General features: G+C 48.4%; 2 protein-coding genes across 8 annotated transcripts in view; one reads left to right on the top strand and one right to left on the bottom strand.

The window, feature by feature from the left end:
- PPME1 (protein phosphatase methylesterase 1) overlaps positions 1-22,528 on the bottom strand; it is a 40,990-nt gene extending 18,462 nt beyond the window's left edge. Inside the window, exons 1-3 of the mRNA XM_068419137.1 lie at positions 22,367-22,528; positions 6,321-6,414; positions 2,192-2,284 (exon numbers count right to left, since the gene is read on the bottom strand). Coding sequence (XP_068275238.1) covers positions 2,192-2,284; positions 6,321-6,414; positions 22,367-22,464 — 285 coding nt within the window. The 5' untranslated portion in view covers positions 22,465-22,528. The remainder of the gene's footprint in view (positions 1-2,191; positions 2,285-6,320; positions 6,415-22,366) is intronic.
- A 238-nt stretch (positions 22,529-22,766) lies between these two features.
- C2CD3 (C2 domain containing 3 centriole elongation regulator) overlaps positions 22,767-24,737 on the top strand; it is a 66,296-nt gene continuing 64,325 nt past the window's right edge. For all 7 annotated transcript variants that reach the window (XM_068418896.1, XM_068418920.1, XM_068418889.1 and 4 more), the window contains exons 1-3: positions 22,767-22,836; positions 22,959-23,222; positions 24,550-24,707. In XM_068418896.1, coding sequence (XP_068274997.1) covers positions 22,767-22,836; positions 22,959-23,222; positions 24,550-24,707 — 492 coding nt within the window. The remainder of the gene's footprint in view (positions 22,837-22,958; positions 23,223-24,549; positions 24,708-24,737) is intronic.

Genomic DNA, 24,737 nt, shown 5'->3' with positions numbered 1-24,737 from the left:
GTGGGTTGGAACTAGATGATCTTTAAGGTCCCTTCCAACTATGATTCTATTTTGGCCAATAGAAATACAAACACATCATCTAGGAAGTTCCCAGGCCAATAAGCACAAGAAGAAAGGAGCACACTGCTCCTGCAGGCTGTTATTTTATTTAGAGATGGTTACTCTCCACGCTTCCCAATTTGGGTTGTTTCTTGGGTTTTTTTTGGAGAGGAGTTGTTTGGTTTTGGTTTTTTTTTTGTTTCTTCAAGTTAAGTTCTGGTTCATCCCAGACTTTTAACACTTGATTGCTTGGGACAAACGTTCATTTCAAAATGCTAACAGTAACATGAAAAGTCAGTAACTGTAAGGTACGGTGTTATGACTGCAATCACTCTGCTAAATTCAACTCTGGAGATTTTTAAGTGTAAGAATGCTATTGGTTTTGCTACTGGAAATAAAGAGCTTAGAGAGGGTGGAAGTGACTTGTAAGAAGCCCTTAACTCAGAAAAACATGACTTCATACCTCTGCCTCCAATTAAAAGCAGTGACCTTCATTATATCTGTTTAAGGCACTTGTATATCATAACAAAAACACTAAACTAGGAGAGGAAAAGACATCTGCCCATCTTGGCAACTAGTGAACTACAAGCAAGTAACTACAGGATTTAGTACGACAGATTTAAGACTTAACAACGTATCTTCACCACTCTGTGGGTCAGGTAAAGTTACAAATGAACTGTTAGGTGTAAAACTACTATTAAATACCAAAATTACAGCCCAGTTGGCAAGGGATTTTTCTGATGTGCCTCATCATACCGTAAGGTGGTTTACGATGACTCCATCAGGATTACTCAACGGTAGTCACGTTGGGAATTCAAGAGCAGTTGGTAGTGACTCTTCTGAAACATTCATTCTTGTTACTCATTTGAACCTCTGCTTAAAGGCTACGTGATCTACAGCGCACCAAACCACTAAAAGGTAACAAATACAGCCAAAGGCACAGGGGAGAGGCAGAGAATTCATCTATCCAGTTGCACTTCCATGAAAGTCATCCCATTGCACCCTTCTGTTAAGGGCACTAAAGAGCTCCTGGATTAAAAAGGTTCCCAATAAAAATCACGCACCGCAAGTGATTTTCCTTTACTTGAAGGTTTTCTTCCTTAACTCCCTTTATTTTTTAAAGGGAATGTGTAGGAAGGAGGAATTTTGGTTTGGTCAGTCCCCACACTCACTCCTATTGCCACCACCTCGGTTCGTGTTTCAGAGTTGCTTGAGCAGCAAATGAGATTCCTCGACAAGTCAAACAGGACCTCAACCATGCAAAGATAATATTGTTACGATGAGATAAAAGCTGTTGAACTTTCACTGGTAGTCACGAAAAAGCAGCCTTCTGAAAAAAAATGGATGTGCTCTGATGACAAACATCTTGGCTCTTCATTAAAACACGCAAGCTATTCGGCAGACGTAGTTTTGGTTACTGCTGATAATTAAAACCTAGATGATAAACCTTTGCATGTGCTTTGCCTATTTAATATACACACTGACAGTGAAGTATTTATAAGACTTGAGTCAGGAGTGCACCACACTACAAGACAGTTTTCTGAACTGATTTTCCCATACTTTCCTTCCAGTTGTGGGCCCCGCACTTCAAGAAAGATGTTGAGGGGTTGGAGTGAGTCCAGAGGAGGGCGACCAAGCTGGTGAAGGGTCTGGAGGGTCTGACCTATGAGGAACGGCTGAGGGAGCTGGGGGTGTTTAGCCTGGAGAAGAGGAGGCTCAGAGGTGACCTTAGTGCAGTCTACAACTACCTGAAGGGAGGTTGTAGTGCAGTGGGAGTCGGCCTCTTCTCCCAGGCAACTAGTGATAGGACAAGAGGACACAGCCTCAAGCTTCGCCAGGGGAGGTTCAGGTTGGACATTAGGAAGCATTTCTTCTCAGCAAGGGTCATTAGCCATTGGAAGGGGCTGCCCAGGGAGGTGGTGGAGTCACCATCTCTGGAGGGGTTTAAGAAAAGACTGGACATGGTCCTTAGTGCCCTGGTCTAGTTGACATGGTGGTGTCAGGGCAACGGTTGGACTCGATGATCCCTGAGGTCTCTTCCAACCTGGTTGATTCTGTGATTCTGTGATTAACACGGCTGGTTAGTTGCTTTCCATGCTGGGAGGACTATATTTGCACGCATAAATACTTCTATAAAGTAGCAGTTACTTACAGTAAATACAGCCCAGGAAAGAGCAGAATGGCCTCCACCGTGTAGCAGCAGTAAGACAGGTCCCTCCGATCCGCTTTTGTAAATTCGAAAAGTGTATGAACAGTTAAGGACATTTCAGAGAGTTGTTTGAACTTAGCTGAATGTATTTGGGCATCTGCAATACCCAACAGTGGTTTGTTTCTACACAAGGCCTCGTTTCTCCCTCTGATTCTGCGCAAGCATGACCTGGACAAAACTTAAGCTACTTAAGCTTCAAGAGTTGTTTTCCTGCTGCCCAAGTCCCCTCCTCCCTGTAATCCACACACCTCCTGCCTGCACCCTGTGCACAACAGTAAATTGAATACCTAAGAGAAACACTAAACCAGGATCAGCTTCAAAGCACGTGCTTTTGGAGTATTTCCCTATCACTTCCAAGGAAAAATGTCAGATAAGCCAGTAAACAAGATTTTTAAGGCAATGTAATTAGTCTCTGGAACATATACAGCAAATATGCTTCACTAGGGTAGCTAAAGTCCCCTTACAGTATATATTTAGATACAGAAAAATCAGTTTAACTATCACTAAAAACAAAGTCACTTCAGAAAAGCCACAGACTGCGAGTCGTGAGGCCTCTTCTCCCAGGCAACTAGCGATAGGACAAGAGGACACAGCCTCAAGCTTGGCCAGGGGAGGTTCAGGTTGGACATTAGGAAGAATTTCTTCTCAGCAAGGGTCATTAGCCATTGGAAGGGGCTGCCCAGGGAGGTGGTGGAGTCACCATCTCTGGAGGGGTTTAAGAGAAGACTGGACATGGCACTTAGTGCCATGGTCTAGTTGACAGGGTGGTGTCAGGGCAATGGTTGGACTCGATGAGCCCAGAGGGCTCTTCCAACCTCACTGATTCTGTGATCTGTGTTCAGTGCCCGAAGCTGCGACCAACAGATCAGACAAATCACTTCACCTCCTTCCGCCGTTCTCCTTCTCTTCCTTGGGGTGGACAAAAATGTTCCTCTGAATCTAACCGTGCTGATGAGGCTGTTCATCGTTTTTCTGCTGAATCCCACAGTGCCCTTTGGATCTGCTGGTTGCAAACAGTTCACGCAGGTGCTCCCTACACCCTTTCAGTTACAGAGAGCTGTGTCAGCTTGAACAGTTTCAGCAGCTGGGCTTTGTCCACACAAGGAGATCTGATGGAGCAGTAACAGGCAGCTGGGGCACAACAGGGGGCACCAACTCCATTCATTAATTCAGCTCCTCCCACAGTACACATCTGTCCACAACCTATCATGTAGCAGCTCAAGCTTCTGTTAAAGTTCATAGGTAACACAATAAATCCCAAATAACTAATATTTGCTTAAATTTAGGATGCTTACGTACACCACCTGTCCGAATAGGTCCATTATCCTTTTTATTTTATTATTTATGAAGCCTCACAGAATCAGGATCAACCAGGTTGGAAGAGACCTCTGGGATCATCGAGTCCAACCATTGCCCTGACACCACCATGGCAACCAGACCATGGCACTAAATGCCATGTCCAGTCTTTTCTTAAACCCCTCCAGAGATGGTGACTCCACCACCTCCCTGGGCAGCCCCTTCCAATGGCTAATGACCCTTGCTGAGAAGAAATGCTTCCTAATGTCCAACCTGAACCTCCCCTGGTGAAGCTTGAGGCTGTGTCCTCTTGTCCTATCGCTAGCTGCCCGGGAGAAGAGGCCGACTCCCACTTCACTACAACATCCCTTCAGGTAGTTGTAGACTGCAAGGGTCTGCCTCAGGGGTGTGCACGACCCTTACATCAAATGCAGACAAGGTTGCATACCATGAAGAATTCATAGGATCAATTGGAAAAATGCAGTTAATAAACATAAAATAATGACAAGTTGAGCAAAACAACAAGGAGAGAGAATTTTCTCATTTCAAAGCATCACATGCTACCAGCATTAGAGAGTAATTAGTAAATTGGTGTTTGGACAGAAATAGCTTGGAAGTTTGGTTTTCCTCATGGGGCAAGCTAGAACATGCATGCTTAAAAACTATGCAAACTATGCAAAAAACTATGCAAAATTACAAGGTTGTGTTATTTGAACATAGATTAAAATGTTTTCATTTTGTAATTAGGTCAAAAGACCTGGAAGTACCTCTCAAACTGCTTTGGTCTTAGACATTGGAGGGTCCAATAACCCCTTAAGGGTTATTAGACATTGGAAGGGGCTAATAACCCCTTAAGGGTTATTAGAATGCCTTTCTACAGGTAGTAGAATGGGCTAATAACCCCTTAAGGTTTATTAGCCATTGGAAGGGGCTGCCCAGGGAGGTGGTGGAGTCACCATCTCTGGAGGGGTTTAAGAAAAGACTGGACATGGCACTTAGTGCCACGGTCTAGTTGCCATGGTGGTGTCAGGGCAATGGTTGGACTCGATGACCCCAGAGGGCTCTTCCAACCTGGTTGATTCTGTGATTCTGGTCAGAGCTATAGGCAGAGGTAGGACTGCTGGGAAGTCTTGTCCCAGAACCAGCTCCCAGTTAGCAAATGGCCTGGATAACAACAGCGGTTTGAGCATGTCAAAGGACATGACTGCCACCAGCTGGATTAAATGTAAAAAAAAAGTAACTGGAAGACTGGCAAAGAGGAGTGAGCTTGAAAAGAAGTATAAAAGCAACAGGAACATTGGCAAAGGGGGCAGAGATCTCTGTGAGGAACCAGCTGCAGCCAAAACCTGGTCTGACACTACCAGAAGACTCTCTGCTGACATCACCACCTCTGCCTTGGCCAGAAGGAGAAGCTTGTCTGCACACCAGGTAGTGGGCTGAGAATTTGGGGTGCAACAAGTAGGGACCCACACCTTGGGTGTATGTACGTGACCTCAGGCAGTGTTTTCTCAGTGTCATTTGTACTAGTGGGAGCAGTGTAGGTCGCATCCACATTTCCCACAGGAGATCCTGCAGTCCCAGAAGAGCCCGTGTGTGCTTGTAACCCACACTTCTCAGGGGTGCATATGACTGTGCATGTATGTTTGTGTCTGTACAGGAACAGAACTGCCTGGGATTAGCTGCAGAAAGGTTGTACTCGGCACTGGTGAGGCTGCACCTTGAATCCTGTGTCCAGTTCTGGGCCCCGCACTTCAAGAAAGATGTTGAGGTGTTGGAGCGAGTGCAGAGGAGGGCGACCAAGCTGGTGAAGGGTCTGGAGGGTCTGACCTACGAGGAACGGCTGAGGGAGCTGGGGTTGTTTAGCCTGGAGAAGAGGAGGCTCAGAGGTGACCTTAGTGCAGTCTACAACTACCTGAAGGGAGGTTGTAGTGAAGTGGGAGTCGGCCTCTTCTCCCAGGCAACTAGCGATAGGATAAGAGGACACAGCCTCAAGCTTCTCCAGGGGAGGTTCAGGTTGGACATTAGGAAGCATTTCTTCTCAGCAAGGGTCATTAGGCATTGGAAGGGGCTGCCCAGGGAGGTGGTGGAGTCACCATCTCTGGAGGTGTTTAAGAAAAGCCTGGACATGGCACTTAGTGCCATGGTCTAGTTGCCATGGTGGTGTCAGGGCAATGGTTGGACTCAATGACCCCAGAGGTCTCTTCCAACCTGGTTGATTCTGGGATTCTGTAAAAGGCATTTAGAAATGTGCAGGTATTTATTAACATTAAAGAGGTTGGTGTTGAGGTTTATCTGTTGTACTGCTGATACTGATCCTGAACATACAGTTCACTGATTGCCAGTTAACTACCTGTTGTTAATAAAAATCAATAAACAGCTTTGATCCTGATATGGTTTGAACTATGGGAACTGATAGAATCGTTTTGGTTGGAAAGGACCTTTAAGATCATCAAGTCCAACCGTTAACCCAGCACTGCCAAGGCCACCACTAGACCCTCTCTGATGAGTATTTCCCTGCAAAATACATTATTGAGCTCTTGGAAACACTTTTTTAAATTAATGATGACTAAAGAAGCCATGCCAGGAACTGACCTGGCCTAGGTACACCTTAACTGTCAGCTTAGAAGGGACAGCTCTAGTTACTGATCTTGCTCTCTACAAAAGGAAAAATGGAAGATGAGAAGAAATAGATGAAAAAGCTGAAGAGAACCCCAATAAACTCAACGACAAACTTAAACATGGTAATGCCCCAGTCACTGAGAATAAGAAAGGATATATCCTTGCCAGTTTCATTTTCTACCACAACGTCCTCCATAGATTCAAAGTACTGGCTCCAAAGCACCGGCGAAAAATCCCGCTTTCTTCCAGGGCTGTAAGACACAAAACAAATTCAGTAAGATGTATTTTTAAAATCTTTCATTTAAATTGGCATGCAGGCATCGTTACATACAGTGAAGAGAATACACCGGTGTTACACAACAGTTTAGGACTGGAAGCAAATGATGCTTTGGTGAAACTCCCACACAACTGTAATATTGGCAGTTTTATGGTCATTAAGGAAATCCCCCTTTTCCTCCCTAATTATTGCTTCTGTTGAGGAGATCACAAAGACCAACAGGGAAACCAGTTGAGACACAAAGAGAAGATTTTCCTCATAAAGCAATCAAGGAAGATTGAACAATGGTGATTTTGACTCCACAGACCTAATCCAAGGGAGAAGAAAGAGAACAGGGCACATAGTGATACTGTCCCAGCACAATCTTCCAACTTGCAATGACCCAGAGAAGCTGTGGCTGCCCCCTCCCTGGCAGTGTTCAAGGCCAGGTTGGATGGGGCTTGGAGCAACTTGATCTAGTGGAAGATGTCCCTGCCCATGGCAGGGGGTTGGAACTAGATGGGCTTTAAGGTCCCTTCCAACCCAAACCATTCTATGATTCTATGACCCACAGATCAGGCGCTTCAAAAGTCATTAAATATCTTTGTATTTAATGGTCTTGCTCTAGCCTTAAAGCAAGCCTGACGCTGCCACGCCTGGGAGCACCCCAGTGCCTGGAACACACGAAGCCATCCTCAATTTATGACTCAGGCCATGAATCATAATTAAAAAAAGAATATGTCCCTCTCTGAAGTCACCTTGACACCACAGTATTGAAAAGCTGAGTGTAAGCTATTTACTGAAGGTTACTACTAATTTAGCATGTACTGCGTGTCATGAGATTACAACTTTCCTAGAAATCTCTAATTTTTGGAAGAAATACCATTCAAACAGAAAGTCAACCTGCCCCGATGGCTGAGTGGCTGGTAGGAAAACTACAGAGAGAACTGAACAGTGTGGTATATAGAAGAAACTTAGAAACGTTGTTGGGAGCAGAATAACTTAAACCTGATGAATTTTAATTTAACAGCAGCAAGTTTTAATTACAGCTCAAGTTTCCTGGAATTTATCACAACGGTTAAAACTTCAACATATTTGTAGACAGATGTAGTATTTAAACACCGTATGTAGGGCAACATCAGGACTGTGAAGGAAAAGAACAAGCCCAAATTAATTCAGTCTGTGCTTCCATATCTATCCTGCCTCAGTTATACTCAAGGACCATGAGAACAGCATCGCAATAAAGACCAATAAACACTCCTCAAGCTGCCTTCCTCCGCGTTCTTAGAGCACAGCAACTGTCTGTGATTCTGAAAATATCCTATAATAAACCCAGCTCGTTAGGAAAGATGCTATCGAGTCCAGCAACGCAAGTATAAGGCAATGAGTCCAAAAGGCTAAAGTTATAATAAATAAATCATCGAGTCCAACCATTGCCCTGACACCACCATGGCAACTAGACCAGGGCACTAAGGGCCATGGCCAGGCTTTTCTTAAACACCTCCAGAGATGGGGACTCCACCACCTCCCTGGGCAGCCCCTTCCAATGGCTAATGACCCTTGCTGAGAAGAAATGCTTCCTAATGTCCAACCTGAACCTCCCCTGGCCAAGCTTGAGGCCATCTCCTCTTGTCCTATCGCTGGTTGCCCAGGAGAAGAGGCCGACTCCCACTCCGCTACAAGCTCCCTTCAGGTAGTTGTAGACTGCAATAAGGTCACCTCTGAGCCTCCTCTTCTCCAGGCTAAACACCCCCAGCTCCCTCAGCTGTTCCTTGTAGGTCAGACCCTCCAGACCCTTCACCACCTTGGTCGCCCTCCTCTGGACTCGCTCCAACACCTCAACATCTCTCTTGAAGTGTGGGGCCCAGAACTGGACACAGGATTCAAGGGGCAGCCTCACCAGTGCCCAGTACAGAGGGACAATCCCTTCCCCAGATCGGCTGGCTACACTATTCCTAATAGAGGCCAGGATGCCATTGGCCTTCTTGGCCACCTGGGCACACTGCTGGCTCATGTTTAGCCGGCTGTCCATCAGCACCCCCAGGTCTCTTTCCGCCGGGCCGCTCTCTAAATTAGGGAGCTAGTGCCCAGAAGCAACATTTATTTTTCTATAATATAATTTGCCAAATACTGATGAACGAGCACTGCACGGGCAAGAAAATCGTAATGGTGGACACCAGGGGAAGAGAAGGTGCTTTGGAGATGGACCAAAACTGTTGTGTTAAAAGAGGACTCGATGTGATGAAAGATTGGGGTATCGGTGCTACCTGCGAGCTGCTTCGCATCTAGTAACTGCTTCTACCTGGAGGGGTTTCCTCCTTTTCTACAAGCTGGCATCTTCCTGCCACTGCTCTGCACGCCCAGGAAATTAAACCTCAACAGAGGCAGGGAAAAAAAGTCTGGTTTTCCCAATAACACGTTTCCAAAACGTGAATCACTGTCGTTATTCCCCCTAAGCAGTGAGACTCATCTCCTCCTTATAATAAAGCTAATTTCTGCTGCAGTTTGTCTTGCCTTCATTTAAGTCTTGCCTTAAATTAGCTGCTCCTGTAGTACTAATGTCAGGTTGTATCCAGCACCGTAAGGAACGCAATTCCCCTAAATTACTGGGTGAATGCAGAAGACCTGTTCTGTGGACGCTGTATAAACCAGGACTCCCAGAGGTGCCCAGTTGACACCAATTTATTTTTCACTTCCATCAAAAGGTGCAGCTGTGCCCTCTCCTTCTACCCCATCACTAACAAAAGGCTCCGCAATCAGAATTTTCCTGATGACTCAGTTGATGTAAAATCTGTTTCTCAGACCGATACTCACTCAGTGAGGCTAAAAGAGTAGTGCTTAATTTTGGCAGGGATATAATTAGGCTAGATTGGAGCCCAGTACACAGGATGAGTAACTGGGCACCATTTTAACTGGCTTTTTGCACTTCAGCTCTTCTGGGGGAGGGAATCAGAGCACGATATTAAAATCACGCATGGGCGTGGGGGGTGAAAGACCTTCACAGAAGAAAAATCTCCTCTGTTGAAGGAAGTTTCTCCTGAATTCTTGTCTTCCTAAAGAAACAGAAAGGAACAGACAAAGCAGCTTTTCAATTATGTAGAAACAAAGCTTCTATTTCCCCTGATATTTCTAGAATATGAAATATAAAACAACCACCCCCTGAAGGGTCCAAATTCTCTTCTGTGGGTTTCCAGACTTGAGTCTTGTTCTAGTCAGATTTCAATTAAATCAAGGGAGATGTCACATACCGACGTAATCCAGCAAATATTACTCTCTCTTACTGCCTCAGCTTAATCTCGTTCTCTGATCAAAGAAAAAAAATCATTCAAACCTCAGCGTTTCAAAGACTGCTGTAGATCAGGAAGAACAGAGCGATGTAATATCAAGATGACAAGTTGTTGTACTATTGGGAAGAAGCAAGCACACCTGCACAGGTGTCTGAGTATCCAAGGAATGGAGAAGACATCTGCTGTGACACTGATAAAACATCCTGCTAGGAAAAAAATAAACACAAAAACTCCCAGCGTGGGTCAAGATTAAAAAAATCAATTAATGCTGACTTGGACACCAGTGACGAGTGGTGTTCCTCAAGGGTCAGGATTAGGACTGGTCCTGTTTAACATCTCTGTTGGTGACATGGACAGTGGGATTGAGCGCGCCCTCAGCAAGTCTGGGATGACACCGAGCTGTGTGGTGTGGTGACACGCTGGAGGGAAGGGATGGCATCCAGAGGGACCTGGACAGGCTGGAGAGCTGGGCCTGTGCGAACCGCATGGAGTTCAACAAGGCCAAGGGCAAGGTCCTGCACGTGGGTCGGGGCAATCCCAAGCACAAATCCAGGCTGGGCGGAGAATGGATGGAGAGCAGCCCTGAGGAGAAGGACTTGGGGGGGATGGGTGACGAGAAGCTCACCATGAGCCGGCAACGTGCGCTGGCAGCCCAGAAAGCCAACGGTGTCCTGGGCTGCATCCCCAGCAGCGTGGCCAGCAGGGCGAGGGAGGGGATTCTGCCCCTCTGCTCCGCTCTCGGGAGACCCCCCCTGCAGTGCTGCGTCCAGCTCTGGGGCCCCCAACACAAGAAGGACACGGAGCTGTTGGAGCGAGTCCAGAGGAGGCCACGGAGATGCTCAGAGGGCTGGAGCACCTCTGCTCTGGAAACAGGCTGAGAGAGTTGGGGCTGTTCAGCCTGGAGAAGAGAAGGCTCCGGGGAGACCTTCTAGCACCTTACAGTGCCTGAAGGGGCTACAGGAAAGCTGAAGAGTTGCTTTTTACAAGGGCATGGAGTGACAGGACGAGGGGGAACGGTTTTAAAGTGAAAGAGGGGAGATTGAGATGAGATCTTAGGAAGAAATTCTTGGCTGTGAGGGTGGTGAGACCCTGGCCCAGGCTGCCCAGAGAAGCTGTGGCTGCCCCCTCCCTGGCAGTGTTCAAGGCCAGCTTGGATGGGGCTTGGAGCGACCTGGTCTGGTGGAAGGTGTCCCTGCCTGTGGCAGGGGGTTGGAACTAGATGATCTTTGAGGTCCCTTCCAACCCAAACCATTGCATGGTTCCATGATTCTATGATTCTGTGATTTTCATAAGCAAGAATTTCATATAAAATACAGCAAACTTGTATTATTGATAAGAGCTTCAAGCTACCTGACTTACAACTGGTTTATCCACAAGGACCTCAAGAATCAGCATGACGAGAGACAGCGAAAGTCCATCCAGTTCTGCAACGTGTCACCGAGGGATGCCAGCACAGCAAGTGCTCTGGGAAGGGTTAAGAAGGGAACAGGGTATGACCTGCCTCCAAATTTTCACTCTAAGCAGGATGGGGATCTCCAGAGGCTGCATCCTCAGCACTTAGGGAGGGACATCAAGGGAGGACAGTTTCCAGTAGCTCGTCACATAAAATACAAGTCACTTCCAGCCAGAGCTACTCTCACAACATCTGTGACAACGGTGCCATGATTTAGTGAAGCTTTTAGCAAAAAGGATTAGTTCTGTTTGCTTTCAAGCCCACACTGTGACAATGTTTGTCTGTTCTTCTCTACAATATCAATGACTGCATATACCCCATCATATCTCCCTTGCCTGGGCCATGTATTTTTCAAGTCGAGTCCTCCTTTTCTCCACACTAACCCCCCCAGGTCCCTCAGCCGCTCCTCATCACACTTGTGCTCCAGACCCTTCCCCAGCCCCGTTGCCCTTCTCTGGACTCGCTCCAGCACCTCAAGGTCTTTCTTGGAGTGAGGGGCCCAAAACTGCACCCAGGATTCGAGGTGCGGCCTCACCAGTGCCGAGTCCAGGGCGACGATCCCTGCCCTAGTCCTGCTGGCCACACTAGTGCTGATACAAGCCAGGATGCTGGTGGCCTTCTTGGCCACCTGGGCACACTGCTGGCTCATATCCAGCCACCATCGACCAACACCCCCAGGTCCTTTTCCCCCAGGCACTTTCCAGCCACTCTCCCCCAGCCTGTAGCGGTGCGGGGGGTAAATATACCAAAACTCCTGTTTGCAGGGGAATTGGAGCAGAAAGCAAAGAGGAGCCAGGAGTTAAAAACTATTGTCACCTCCAATGCAAATATATGCAAATTGTCATTTAAAGCAAAATACTTCCCTCCAAACAACGCTTAAGAAAACATAAGTGATCTCTCATTTAACAGTGAACCCCAAAAAGGGCAGAATAAACACGTAGTTTTCCACAAACCCCCTGGTGACCGCAGGAGGCTGCGCAGCGGCTGATTTCAGGGAACCATTTCTCTGAAGAATGAGTATCTTTGATTTGTTATTTTTTTCCTAGAGCTTCTTTTTTTAGCGATACTTCAACACACATTCAAAATTAGAAGCAAGCCCGACAAACAGCAGCTGTGATTTTGCACCTTTCTATGCCGAAGAAGTATTTTCATGATCAAATATTTCAACTGACAGAACTAATTACGGCTTTTTAAAGTATCCGGCAGATCAAAACAGAAACGGAACCAACATAATAACTTTTCTAGAATGATCCTTAAAGTCCAAGCCAGCCAGGCAGCGTATTAAACTGGAATCACAAAACAAATTCTGGGCACCCTCTACAGCTAGTTTTATCCTATTGTGCAGTTTGTCCTCTTCATCACGTCCTGAAAATGTGCACATACTGCAAACGATCCCGGAGCACCAGCAACCCACGCGGCTCAACAAATCTCTCATCAATTTTTTAAAAGGATTTTCTTTCAGGTATCTTTCTTAAAAGGAAAAAAACCAAAAGGTTGTACTAAGCAGGAGGAATAATTTTTAGAAATGCCTTTTTTTTGCTGACTGGGAGCCCGTATTTAGAACTACTAATGCAATTAAACAACATCATGTGCATCAATCAAGGTACTTAATTCCTGCACCGTAGTTGAACCTGACCAAAGCAAATCAAACATAATCTGTATGTACAAACTGCTACAACTGACAAGTTGTATTTAAAAAATCTAAAAATTGACAGAATCACAGAATCAATGAGGTTGGAAGAGCCCTCTGGGATCATCGAGTCCAACCATTGCCCTGACACCACCATGGCAACTAGACCAGGGCACTAAGTGCCATGTCCAGGCTTTTCTTAAACCCCTCCAGAGATGGTGACTCCACCACCTCCCTGGGCAGCCCCTTCCAATGGATAATGACCCTTGCTGAGAAGAAATGCTTCCTAATGTCCAACCTGAACCTCCCCTGGCGAAGCTTGAGGCTGTGTCCTCTTGTCCTATCGCTGGTTGCCTGGGAGAAGAGGCCGACTCCCACTCCACTACAACCTCCCTTCAGGTAGTTGTAGGCTGCACTAAGGTCACCTCTGAGCCTCCTCTTCTCCAGGCTAAACACCCCCAGCTCCCTCAGCCGTTCCTCGTAGGTCAGACCCTCCAGACCCATCACCAGCTTGGTCGCTCTCCTAACAAGGACAGTATTTTAAGTTCTGCCTTAAAGATGCTGAATACACAAAATGCTTCTTTCTTTAAAAAAGTTTCAGGAAAAAAGTTTATTAAAAAGGGAGAAATTATTTGAAATTGTCATGATCAAATCACACAACAGATCCAATCACAGAATCAATCAGGTTGGAAGAGCCTTCTGGGATCATCGAGTCCAACCATTGCCCTGACAATCAAGCCCTTCTAGATAATTAAAAGATCTTAGAAAATCCTACATAATTTTTATTTGCGTATTGGAAGAGAAGAGCAAATTCTTCTTCATTTCTAAATCCCATCTGGATTCTCAGCTCTGAATAAGTTAGTTCTGTAAGCAAACTAGTGAAAAACTTCCGATGAAATAAGACAGCACATGCATCAGCTGTTACAGCTGTCAGGAGCTGCTTCTGTGGGTCTCGGTCCTTTTGCTTCACTAGTAATTTTACAAACTCCATTATTTGATTTCCCCAAAGAACTCTTGACCATAAAGTATGATTTTATTTCCATTGCAACCGACCAATTCAAATGAATCACTATCAACGCTCAGGCAATTTCAAACACAACCTTAACCAGATTTGCTCCTTAAAATAAATGGCCATTGAAAAATGAAGTTCAAGTTCCTCTTGGTGCTGTGATTTTCACATACTGGTCGAGTTGAAGAGAAGCACCATCTTCCTTTAAAAACCAGCCTTTTGGTAACATCATTCAGTTGGACAATTCTGTCGGAGAGCGCTTCAATCCAGGCAGGAGAGCGCTCCGCTAGCAAAGGAGGGTATGGCTGGAAGGGTGCACGCACACGTGTGTCTGAAGAAGGGAGAGGGCTGTAATTTATAGGAAGCAAAGTAGCAGAAATCAATGTGATGTGCTGTGAAATACGATGAAATTCATCTTGTGCCGCCACAAAAGCCAGTCACAACTACGTCGCAGCAGCCATTTTAACCAGTCAGTGGTTTTACTTAAATATTAATACCCGCGTTCCACACAAACAAGGATTCAACAGCCCCACTGCTTGCGTTTTCACACGTGTCGTTCCTTCGATATACAAGTGGAAGAGGTTGCAGCTGCAAGCAGAGCTGAGGTTCGCAGGAGCAGAGCACTATGAGACAGTGAGGACACAGCCTCAAGCTTTGCCAGGGGAGGTTCAGGTTGGACATGAGGAAGCATTTCTTCTCAGCAAGGGTCATTAGCCATTGGAAGGGGCTGCCCAGGGAGGTGGTGGAGTCACCATCTCTGGAGGGGTTTAAGAAAAGCCTGGACATGGCACTTAGTGCCCTGGTCTAGTTGACATGGTGGTGTCAGGGCAACGGTTGGACTCGATGATCCCAGAGGTCTCTTACAACCTAGTTGATTCTGATTCTGTGTGACAGTCCCATGGGCACAGCACAGCGATCTGCTTTGGCCGCTTTGACTTCTCCAATAAGTAAAGACACCTAAGGGAGTGATCAGGTTGGATAGATGGGCCAAGACCAACAGCATGAGGTTCAACAAGAACAAGTGCCGGGTCTTACACTTGGGCCACAACAACCCCCTGCAGCGCTACAGGCTGGGGGAAGAGTGGTTAGAAAGAGCCCTGGGGGTGCTGATCGACAGCCAGCTAAACATGAGCCAGCAGTGTGCCCAGGTGGCCAAGAAGGCCAATGGCATCCTGGCCTCTATCAGGAACAGTGTAGCCAGCCGGTCTGGGGAAGGGATCGTCCCTCTCTACTCGGCACTGGTGAGGCCGCACCTTGAATCCTGTGTCCAGTTCTGGGCCCCGCACTTCAAGAAAGATGTTGAGGTGTTGGAGCGAGTCCAGAGGAGGGCGACCAAGCTGGGGAAGGGTCTGGAGGGTCTGACCCACAAGGAATGGCTGAGGGAGCTGGGGTTGTTCAGCCTGGAGAAGAGGAGGCTCAGAGGTGACCTTAGGGCAGTCTACAACTACCTGAAGGGAGGTTGTAGTGGAGTGGGAGTCGGCCTCTTCTCCCAGGCAACCAGCGATAGGACAAGAGGACACAGCCTCAAGCTTTGCCAGGGGAGGTTCAGGTTGGACATTAGGAAGCATTTCTTCTCAGCAAGGGTCATTAGCCATTGGAAGGGGCTGCCCAGGGAGGTGGTGGAGTCACCATCTCTGGAGGGGTTTAAGAAAAGACTGGACATGGCACTTAGTGCCCTGGTCTAGTTGCCATGGTGGTGTCAGGGCAATGGTTGGACTCGATGATCCCAGAGGGCTCTTCCAGCCTCATTGATTCTGTGATCATACCGGAAAATGTCAAAAAAAAGAATAAAATAAAAAAAATGAGAGAAACAAGTCTATTTTCACCTGTTTCAATGCAGTAATAGGTGCCATTTTATTACAAACTACTGAAACACGGATTAACCTTTTAACAATGTATTACCAAAAAGATGCAAGACTTATTTTGGTTAAGGAGTCCTCAGTATAAATGGCAAAAGCATCTCTGCAAAATGAATAATCTCCGAGTAAGTTTAAAAACGATGTTTTGAAGATAGCATCCTCACAGAATTCTCACAGAATCAACCAGGGTGGAAGAGACCTCAGGGATCATCGAGTCCAACCATTGCCCTGACACCACCATGTCAACTAGACCATGGCACTAAGTGCCAATCCTACCCCGTAACTTGCCTTTCCACTCATGGATGACTGAAACTTGAGAAATCTCAGTGCCACAGTAAATTATTTTTCTATTTTCCTACATCAATATCACTTGCTCCACCCTCTGCTTCTTATGATCTGCTTTCAACACACCACACAGTCACATTAACGTGGCCTGCCTGGTTGATAAAAAAAGAAAGAATAAAAAGAGAGTGCCCACCACGCTAGTCAGAGGATCGGTGAATACGAAGCAAAGCCTTTAGCCATGGAAAAATCAACTTGCCACTGTGGGATATGAAGTTTAAATGCACTTTAATGGCCCTGCTTCCAATTCAAGAAATTCAAAGCATAGAAATAAAACCGATTTATAAACATGAGATGCTTAACACAGCAAACAAGTGCTTCTCTAAGTTTAATTATTTTTGTTCCCTGTAAAAGCTTGAATTTTAAAGGACTATTTCAGTACAGCCTTGTACACTCGCCAGCATCACAAGTCACACACTCGTTTTCCTCTGTATAATTAATCACATTCTCTTTTGGTGGCCTGACTCTGGAATCTTGCACTTGTTTGTATTGAACTGCGTCCTGCTAAGGCCAAACTTAGCCAAGCCTAAGCTAAACCTTGGTAGGAATAACTTAAACGAATGCAGGCAAGATGCAAGCAGCCACGTAGCAGAACTGTAGGCCACAACCTGAGCAGGGGGGCAAAGAAAACCCCAGTTCTGCTGAGACTGAATGAAATTATCATCTACTAATGCAGATGAAATAATCTTTCCAGTTCACAGGTGTGTGAAAGCCTCTGTTGAAGTTCCTCTGAAAGCTTCAAAAGCCCCTGTTGAAGTTCCACATACAGTTTTGGGCACTGCTGTCAAAAAATGAAAATGGGCTTAAGATGAGGAGAGATCAGAGATCTTGGGGGAAGAGGAAAAGGTTAAAGGAGCGAAGTATTGAGTCTACTGACTGATCAGGCTCCGAAGAGTTGGGGCTGTTCAGCCTGGAGAAGAGAAGGCTGCGGGGAGACCTTCTAGCACCTTCCAGTACCTGAAGGGGCTACAGGAAAGTTGGAGAGGGGCTTTTTACAAGGGCATGGAGTGACAGGACGAAGGGGAATGGTTTTAAACTGAAAGAGGGGAGATTTAGATGAGATGTGAGGAAGAAATTCTTGACTGTGAGGGTGGTGAGACACTGGCCCAGGTTGCCCAGAGAAGCTGTGGCTGCCCCCTCCCTGGCAGTGTTCAAGGCCAGGTTGGATGGGGCTTGGAGCAACCTGGTCTGGTGGAAGGTGTCCCTGCCCGTGGCAGAGGGGTTGGAACTAGATGGTCTTTAAGGTCCCTTCCAACTCAAATCATTCTATGATTCTATGATTCTATGAAGCAAAGGTCTAGATGATGCTGACGTCCAGCCACCCTTAACTCCTGTAAGCTTCATCAGCAACCAGAGACAAGTGAATGACACCATCCCACAAACAGGTTCACAAATACAATTCCATACAGTTCTGGCATTTGAAAGCGTTGACTAAGAATCTGAGCCGCAGTGCCTGCTGCACCACTAAGCCCAGCATCCATTACCCACACTCCATCTTCAGAGCAACGTTGGGGCTCTCCGATGCACCACCCTCCCTACCCTATTTAAAAAGCCACCTCCCCACCTTGCCACATCCACCTTCCAGCCCTCCTTTGCGACAACAGCCATAAAAGTGTCTACAGTGCGACAGCTTCCCCTCCCCATCACTTGTACTTTGCTGCCTCCATATTCCACTTCTTCTTGTCTCCTTTTTACACTTCACAGAATCACACAATCAGTCAGGTTGGAAGAGCCCTCTGGGATCATCGAGTCCAACCATTGCCCTGACACCACCATGGCAACTAGACCATGGCACTAAGTGCCATGGCCAGTCTATTCTTAAACCCCTCCAGAGATGGTGACTCCACCACCTCCCTGGGCAGCCCCTTCCAATGGCTAATGACCCTTGCTGAGAAGAAATTCTTCCTAATGTCCAACCTGATCCTCCCCTGGCCAAGCTTGAGGCTGTGTCCTCTTGTCCTATCGCTGGTTGCCTGGGAGAAGAGGCCGACTCCCACTGCGCTACAACCTCCCTTCAGGCAGTTGTAGACTGCAATAAGGTCACCTCTGAGCCTCCTCTTCTCCAGGCTAAACAACCCCAGCTCCCTCAGCTGTTCCTCAGAGGTCAGACCCTCCAGACCCTTCACCAGCTTGGTCGCCCTCCTCTGCACTCGCTCCAACACCTCAACATCTCTCTTGAAGTGCGGGGCCCAGAACTGGACACAGGATTCAAGGTGCGGCCTCACCAGTGCCGAGTACAGAGGGACGATCCCTTCCCCAGACCGGCTGGCTACACTATTCCTGATAGAGGCCAGGATGCCATTGGCCTTCTTGGCCACCTGGGCACACTGCTGGCTCACGTTCAGCCGGCTGTCGATCAGCACCCCCAGGGCTCTTTCACTTAAGTCACAAGTATCTCCGGGTGACGCTGTTCTCGTGTCAGACGTGCAGTTCCTCGCACAACGGGAACATCACCCGTAAAGGGATTTACTCCATGTCAGAGCAGCAAACCAAAAATACTACTGCGCTACGCCACGACAACGCGATTACAAACTATTCCCTGCTGCTTCGAAGGGGAAGGACGGGGGAATTCTTCATCCTTAACCCCAACGTCGGATTTCACATCAGTGCTTTCAGAAAGTATTTGAAAGGGAAAAAAAAAGGGCATTAGAGAACAATAGAAAACAAACTTCCCTTCATAATCATTTCCCTAACAGAGAACGTTCAAAAAACCCTCCAAAGATCGGCAACATAGGAAGCATTATATAAATTACTATATAGGATTGCTACTAACGAGCACGGCACAAGCATAAATATCCTTGAACTACAAAAATACTCCACAGGCATACATAAAATCCATTTTAAAAGCCCTGGAAATGCTCAATTGTCATTTGTTTGTTTACCTGCGATGAGTAAGTGAAGCAACAAACATCACGGGGGTTTTGTCAGCACCTCGTTACGTTAATAACTTAACACCCTTTATTTTGTCTATTTTTCTAATAAAAATTATCACAAGGATGGATTTACAGAAATAACAACACCGGCGTGGAAAAAACATCCAGCAGCACGGCATCATTTTGGAAGAACACAACTAGAGGCACAGGAAAACCACATCAGCTCCTTCAGCTCACTGCCTCCGAGGTCTCGCAGCAGATCACCCTACGCTGCAGGAAATTAATTTTTTACCTTTTTATTTAACACGGAGACACCTGCCTTCAGGAAAGAAGTGACAAAACGTGACAGCAGCAGCAAGACAAACTGCAAACTGATTTTCAGCCTGTTTAAGGCCATCTTAACGCTGTTGTTTGAAGTTTTTATATTTATTATTAAAGAAGGAGCACCTGACTGAGCAAGCAACGTGTCACAGTGTTTGTTTACAGTGTCATCGTTGTATGGAAAGAATTAGATGGGGTGCTGACAAAGTTCACAATGCATGAAACCAGTATAAAGTACATTCAAAGGGACACAAACCAACTGCAAGGGATGAGACTTTTAAGTTAAACAGGATAAAACAAGAGAAAGAAACAAAAACTTTTATTTCTTCACGCAAAATTTTTTTCTTGTGCCCTCAGCAAGTTTGGGATGACACCGAGCTGTGCGGTGTGGTGACACGCTGGAGGGAAGGGATGGCATCCAGAGGGACCTGGACAGGCTGGAGAGCTGGGCCTGTGCGAACCGCATGGAGTTCAACAAGGCCAAGTGCAAGGTCCTGCACGTGGGTCGGGGCAATCCCAAGCACAAACACAGGCTGGGTGGAGAATGGGTTGAGAGCAGCCCTGAGGAGAAGGACTTGGGGGTGATGGGTGACGAGAAGCTCACCATGAGCCAGCAACGTGCACCGGCAGCCCAGAAAGCCAACGGTGTCCTGGGCTGCATCCCCAGCAGCGTGGCCAGCAGGGCGAGGGAGGGGATTCTGCCCCTCTGCTCCGCTCTCGGGAGACCCCCCCTGCAGTGCTGCGTCCAGCTCTGGGGCCCCCAACACAAGAAGGACACGGAGCTGTTGGAGCGAGTCCAGAGGAGGCCATGAAGATGCTCAGAGGGCTGGAGCCCCTCTGCTCTGGAGACAGGCTGAGAGAGTTGGGGTTGTTCACCCTGGAGAAAAGAAGGCTCCGGGGAGACCTTCCAGCACCTTCCAGTGCCTGAAGGGGCTACAGGAAAGCTGGAGAGGGGCTTGTTACAAGGGCATGGAGTGATAGGACGAGGGGGAATGGTTTTAAACTGGAAGAGGGGAGATTGAGATGAGATCTTAGGGAGAAATTCTTGCCTGTGAGGGTGGTGAGACACTGGTCCAGGTTGCCCAGAGAAGCTGTGGCTGCCCCCTCCCTGGCAGTGTTCAAGGCCAGGCTGGATGGGGCTTGGAGCAACCTGGTCTGGTGGAAGGTGTCCCTGCCTGTGGCAGGGGGTTGGAACTAGATGGTCTTTAAGGTCCCTCCCAACCCAAACCAGTCTGTGATTCTATGAAGACAGAAGGATTGTGTGTCTGGCAGACTCTGTACAGCATAAGGGTTTGCTTCATTAAGTCTGTTCTGAACAGAGCCAGCATAATTAAATAATATATTTAACATTAAATCTAGTCTTATATATGTACCAAATAACCTTCAGCAAACTCCTGTGACATACCAGACTCTCCACAACACAAACCAGGAAACAAGAGGTTTAACGACTTGCTTGTAACCCCACGGTTCAACTCAACGTCAGGAAACAGAGCCCACGAGTTCCAACTCTCAATTGCAGATAAACAAGAGATATAGGAGAGCAGACAGCAGCCCTGAGAGAGAGCAACCCCCTCCAAAAGTCATTCAAAACCACTTCTTTCTGATTTCTATGCCTACCTAAACAGTTTATTTCAGGCACAGCGGAGTAGCTGTCTTTTTCATTAGTTCTTTTACTTATCTGATTTCATGCATCAAGGCAAAGGAGATTTCCTGTAGGAATTGTCAGATATTTTTATCCTCCAAATAGAGCACTTCATATCGTGCAGGATTATCACCAGCTAAGATCACCTTGCTCTCCTTTAACCAATAACCAGGTACCTGCTTGGAAGACAAGCTTCTCCCTCGCACCTTTAGAGGTGAAATTACTAAATTCCCTTCAAAGCCATCCCATTTGCAACCCATCTTCTCCCCCTGACTCATCGCTAAAGAATAAAGCTTTTGCCAAGGTTGTTCTTGTCCAGTCAGTCCTTTTTAGTTGCCATTCACACAGACACTGGTCAATCTTCTCTCACAGTTTCTAAAACACATTCTCACTCCTGCCTCCACGTTTGGAGTTCTGTGTTGCACCGTACCAGACTCTCCCAGCTGAAATATTACAATCACCTGAAGCAGGGATTTAAGTCACTTGGCAGAATTCACCTACTACACAGCTTCACCTAAGTGTCTGCTGCTGAGAAATAACATTTAAATATATCTCTCTCCCCCAACCATGCTTTCACCGGCTTTGAGGTGCCACCTAGATAAATCACGACGCGTTAGATCCTCCCTTCAAACACAGACGGCAAAAGGACGCAGAGAAAAGGGCGGCTGAAGAGCACTGCCAGCACCAGCCACCTTCCCCCAACACCGAGGATACTCTTTGTGCAGTTACACCTTTGCCTGTCTCCTTGCCAGGAGGAGGCGGCTGGAGAAGCCCGGTCCAGACGCTGCTCTCCCAGGGCACTGGTGAGCACTCCAGCACGCAGCAGGGCCAGCCCGGGGGCGTGATGGCCTCTCGCATCATGTCACCATCCAAGGAGACCCACCACGCTGTCAGCCACCTCCATTGGGCTGCCACCCCCGCACAAAGATCCCCTCACCCTAAACCCCCAGCAAACAGCACCCGCTTTGCTCCCTTTCCCTGCCAACCCCCCAAGAAACAAGCATCCCACCCATGAAGATCCCTCTCCCACAGCCTCCCCTCAACAATTAGCACTCCCACCCTCAAATACCTCGTCAGCAGACACCCCAGCCCCCGTTATCCCCCCAGCAACAAGCAACCCATCCCCCAAGCCCCCTCCAAATACACCCCCAGCTCCCCTCAGGACTGAGCACCCCTCCCTTGTACAGGGCACCCCAACCTGGCCGCACAAGGGTGGCCCCTCTCCCCTTTCCTGCCACCTTCCAGCAAAGAGGACCTCCTGCTCCTAAATCCCCCCTATAACGAGCACCCCCCTCCCTTCAGACCCCCAATAACGAGCACCCCTCCCTCCAGACCCCCAATAACGAGCACCCCCTCTCTCCAGAGCCCCCCCAAGTAACGAGTCCCCCCCCAAACTACCACTGAGACCCTCAGGCCCACAGGAATGAGCATCCCTCACCCCCCCAGCCGCTGTAGCCCCTTTCCCCTCCTGCCCCCCCCAACCCTCCCCCCCCTCAGTCCCCTCAGCCGCTCCTGCCCTTCCCCCACCTACCCCATGCGCATCTTCGAGCCGGACTGGCCGCCGCCACCGGGCAAAGGAGGCCGGGGCGGGAGGCGGCCCAGATGTAGCTGCTTCTCCAGGGCCGACATGACGGCGAAACGAGGAGCCGACGCGCCGCGATCCTCCCCCCACAACCGGCCCCGGCCGCCGCCGGCCCCCGCTCCGCCCCACCGGAAGTGCCTCCTCCCCTCCCAGCACCGCCGCGCGGCATCACGGGAACTTCCGGCTGCCGTCACCCGTCGCGCCCTCCCGTGGCCTTCTGGGAAATGTAGTCCGCGTCTCCGTGTGGTGCTATGGGGCCGCGGTGCATGACGGGAGTTGTAGTCCCGGAAGCGCAGTTTGGCGCCCCGCGGTGGCGGCGGTTGCCCCGGGAGGCCCGAGGCGAGGCGGGATGCGGCAGAGGAGGCCGAGGGCGCTGGACCCGGCGGCGGCGGCGGCGGGGGGCTCCCGGCGGAGGGGAGGTGGGCAGCGCCCGGGCGGGAAGGAAAGGCCGCGGGGTGGGATGGAGGGCGGTAGGAGCGGCGGCGAGGGGTGCGAGCGTCGTGCCGGGCACCTGACGCCGCTCGGTCCTTCGTCCCCGCAGGTACCGGCGACATCCCCGCTTCCACCAGCCTGCCGCCATTAGTGGAGGGCCCGCTGCGTTGTTTCCTCCGCTGCACCGTCTCCCGAGTCTTATGGACGGCCTCCAAGCCCCCCGCCGCCGTCCTCGTCCGCCTGAGGTGGTGGGGGGAAACCTCCGACGGCACCGTCTTCCAGCCCACCTCCCGGCCGGGGCAACCGGCGGGGGCAACCACCGCCCGCTACGCCGTCCGCTGCGGGCCCCGGCAGTTCGCTGCCTACCTGACAGGTAGAGCTGCTTCGCCCTGGTCAAGGCAGGTCAGGGTCGGAGCTGTGGGGAGCTCCGCAAAAGCCGAGGAGTTACTCACCTGCCCAGTAACCCCAGTGCTGTTTTCATTTATGGCTTTTTAGGGCGTTTTCCTGATTCTGGAGGCTTTTGATCTCAGCCTGGAATTGCTGGTATCAGTCTCTGTAGTAGTCAGGTTTAGCACTCAGGTCTGCAAACGATTGAAGTCTCCTGTAGTCCCCATCGTGTCAAGATCAGATGATTTTTAGTATTAGGCATATCATATTAAACAGGCTTTTTAGTGTTCTAAGGGCATGAAGAATAAAACAATACTCAGATGAGCTTGTAATGTTATTAAGGTACTTAAGGTCTACAACTACCTGAAGGGAGGTTGTAGTGAAGTGGGAGTTGGCCTCTTCTCCCAGGCAACTAGTGATAGGACAAGAGGACACAGCCTCAAGCTTGGCCAGGGGAGGGTCAGGTTGGACATTAGGAAGCATTTCTTCTCAGCAAGGGTCATTAGCCATTGGAAGGGGCTGCCCAGGGAGGTGGTGGAGTCACCATCTCTGGAGGTGTTTAAGAAAAGCCTGGACATGGCACATAGTGCCCTGGTCTGGTTGCCATGGTGGTATCAGGGCAATGGTTGGACTCGATGATAGCAGAGGGCTCTTCCAACCTGATTGATTCTGTGATTCTGTAATTCAGTGAAAGATGAGCAGGAAATTAATACAAGCCTGATGTCTAGAGTCTGTCCGTAAAACTTGTGCCTGCTATTGCTACTCATAGAATCATAGAATGGTTTGGGTTGGAAGGGACCTTAAAGACCATCTAGTTTCAACCCCCCTGCCACGGGCAGGGACACCTTCCACCAGACCAGGTTGCTCCAAGCCCCATCCAACCTGGCCTTGAACACTGCCAGGGAGGGGGCAGCCACAGCTTCTCTGGGCAACCTGGGCCAGCGTCTCACCGCCCTCACAGCCAAGAATTTCTCCCTAAGATCTCATCTAAATCTCCCCTCTTTCGGTTTAAAACCATTCCCCTTCATCCTATCACTCCATGCCCTTGTAAAAAGCCCCTCTCCAGCTTTCCTGTAAGCCATGGCATGGGGTTGGGACTAGATGATCTTTAAGGTCCCTTCCAACCCAAACCATTCTGTGATTCTATGATTACCAGTATAACACTTCTTTACCAGCTGCCTCATTATCGTAATTTCATGATATGACATTATGTTAACTTCTAGCATCTCTGTCATTGACAGAAAAGTTTTAATTGTGTTTGGTTGTGACCACGTTGTGTCAGGCTGAATTGAAGCTGTTCCTAATTTTTGCAGATATGGGTGTGCTTGTCCTGGAGGTAGTGACCAAACTTGACCATCTTCCTATTGGCAGAGTGCAAATCACCGGCTTGTCCCAGCTCACTCCCAGCCATCCCATCGATGGGTCTTTCCCTGTAGTTTCACCAACATCTGATAAACTGGGAGAGCTGCAGGTAGTCCTTACAGTCTTTGCTCTTTGTTAT

Source organism: Nyctibius grandis, chromosome 2 (genome assembly GCF_013368605.1).
Source record: "Nyctibius grandis isolate bNycGra1 chromosome 2, bNycGra1.pri, whole genome shotgun sequence".
NCBI lineage: Eukaryota > Metazoa > Chordata > Aves > Nyctibiiformes > Nyctibiidae > Nyctibius > Nyctibius grandis.
Note: the sequence above shows the minus strand (reverse complement) of the source record. Positions and strands in the feature narration are given on the sequence as shown.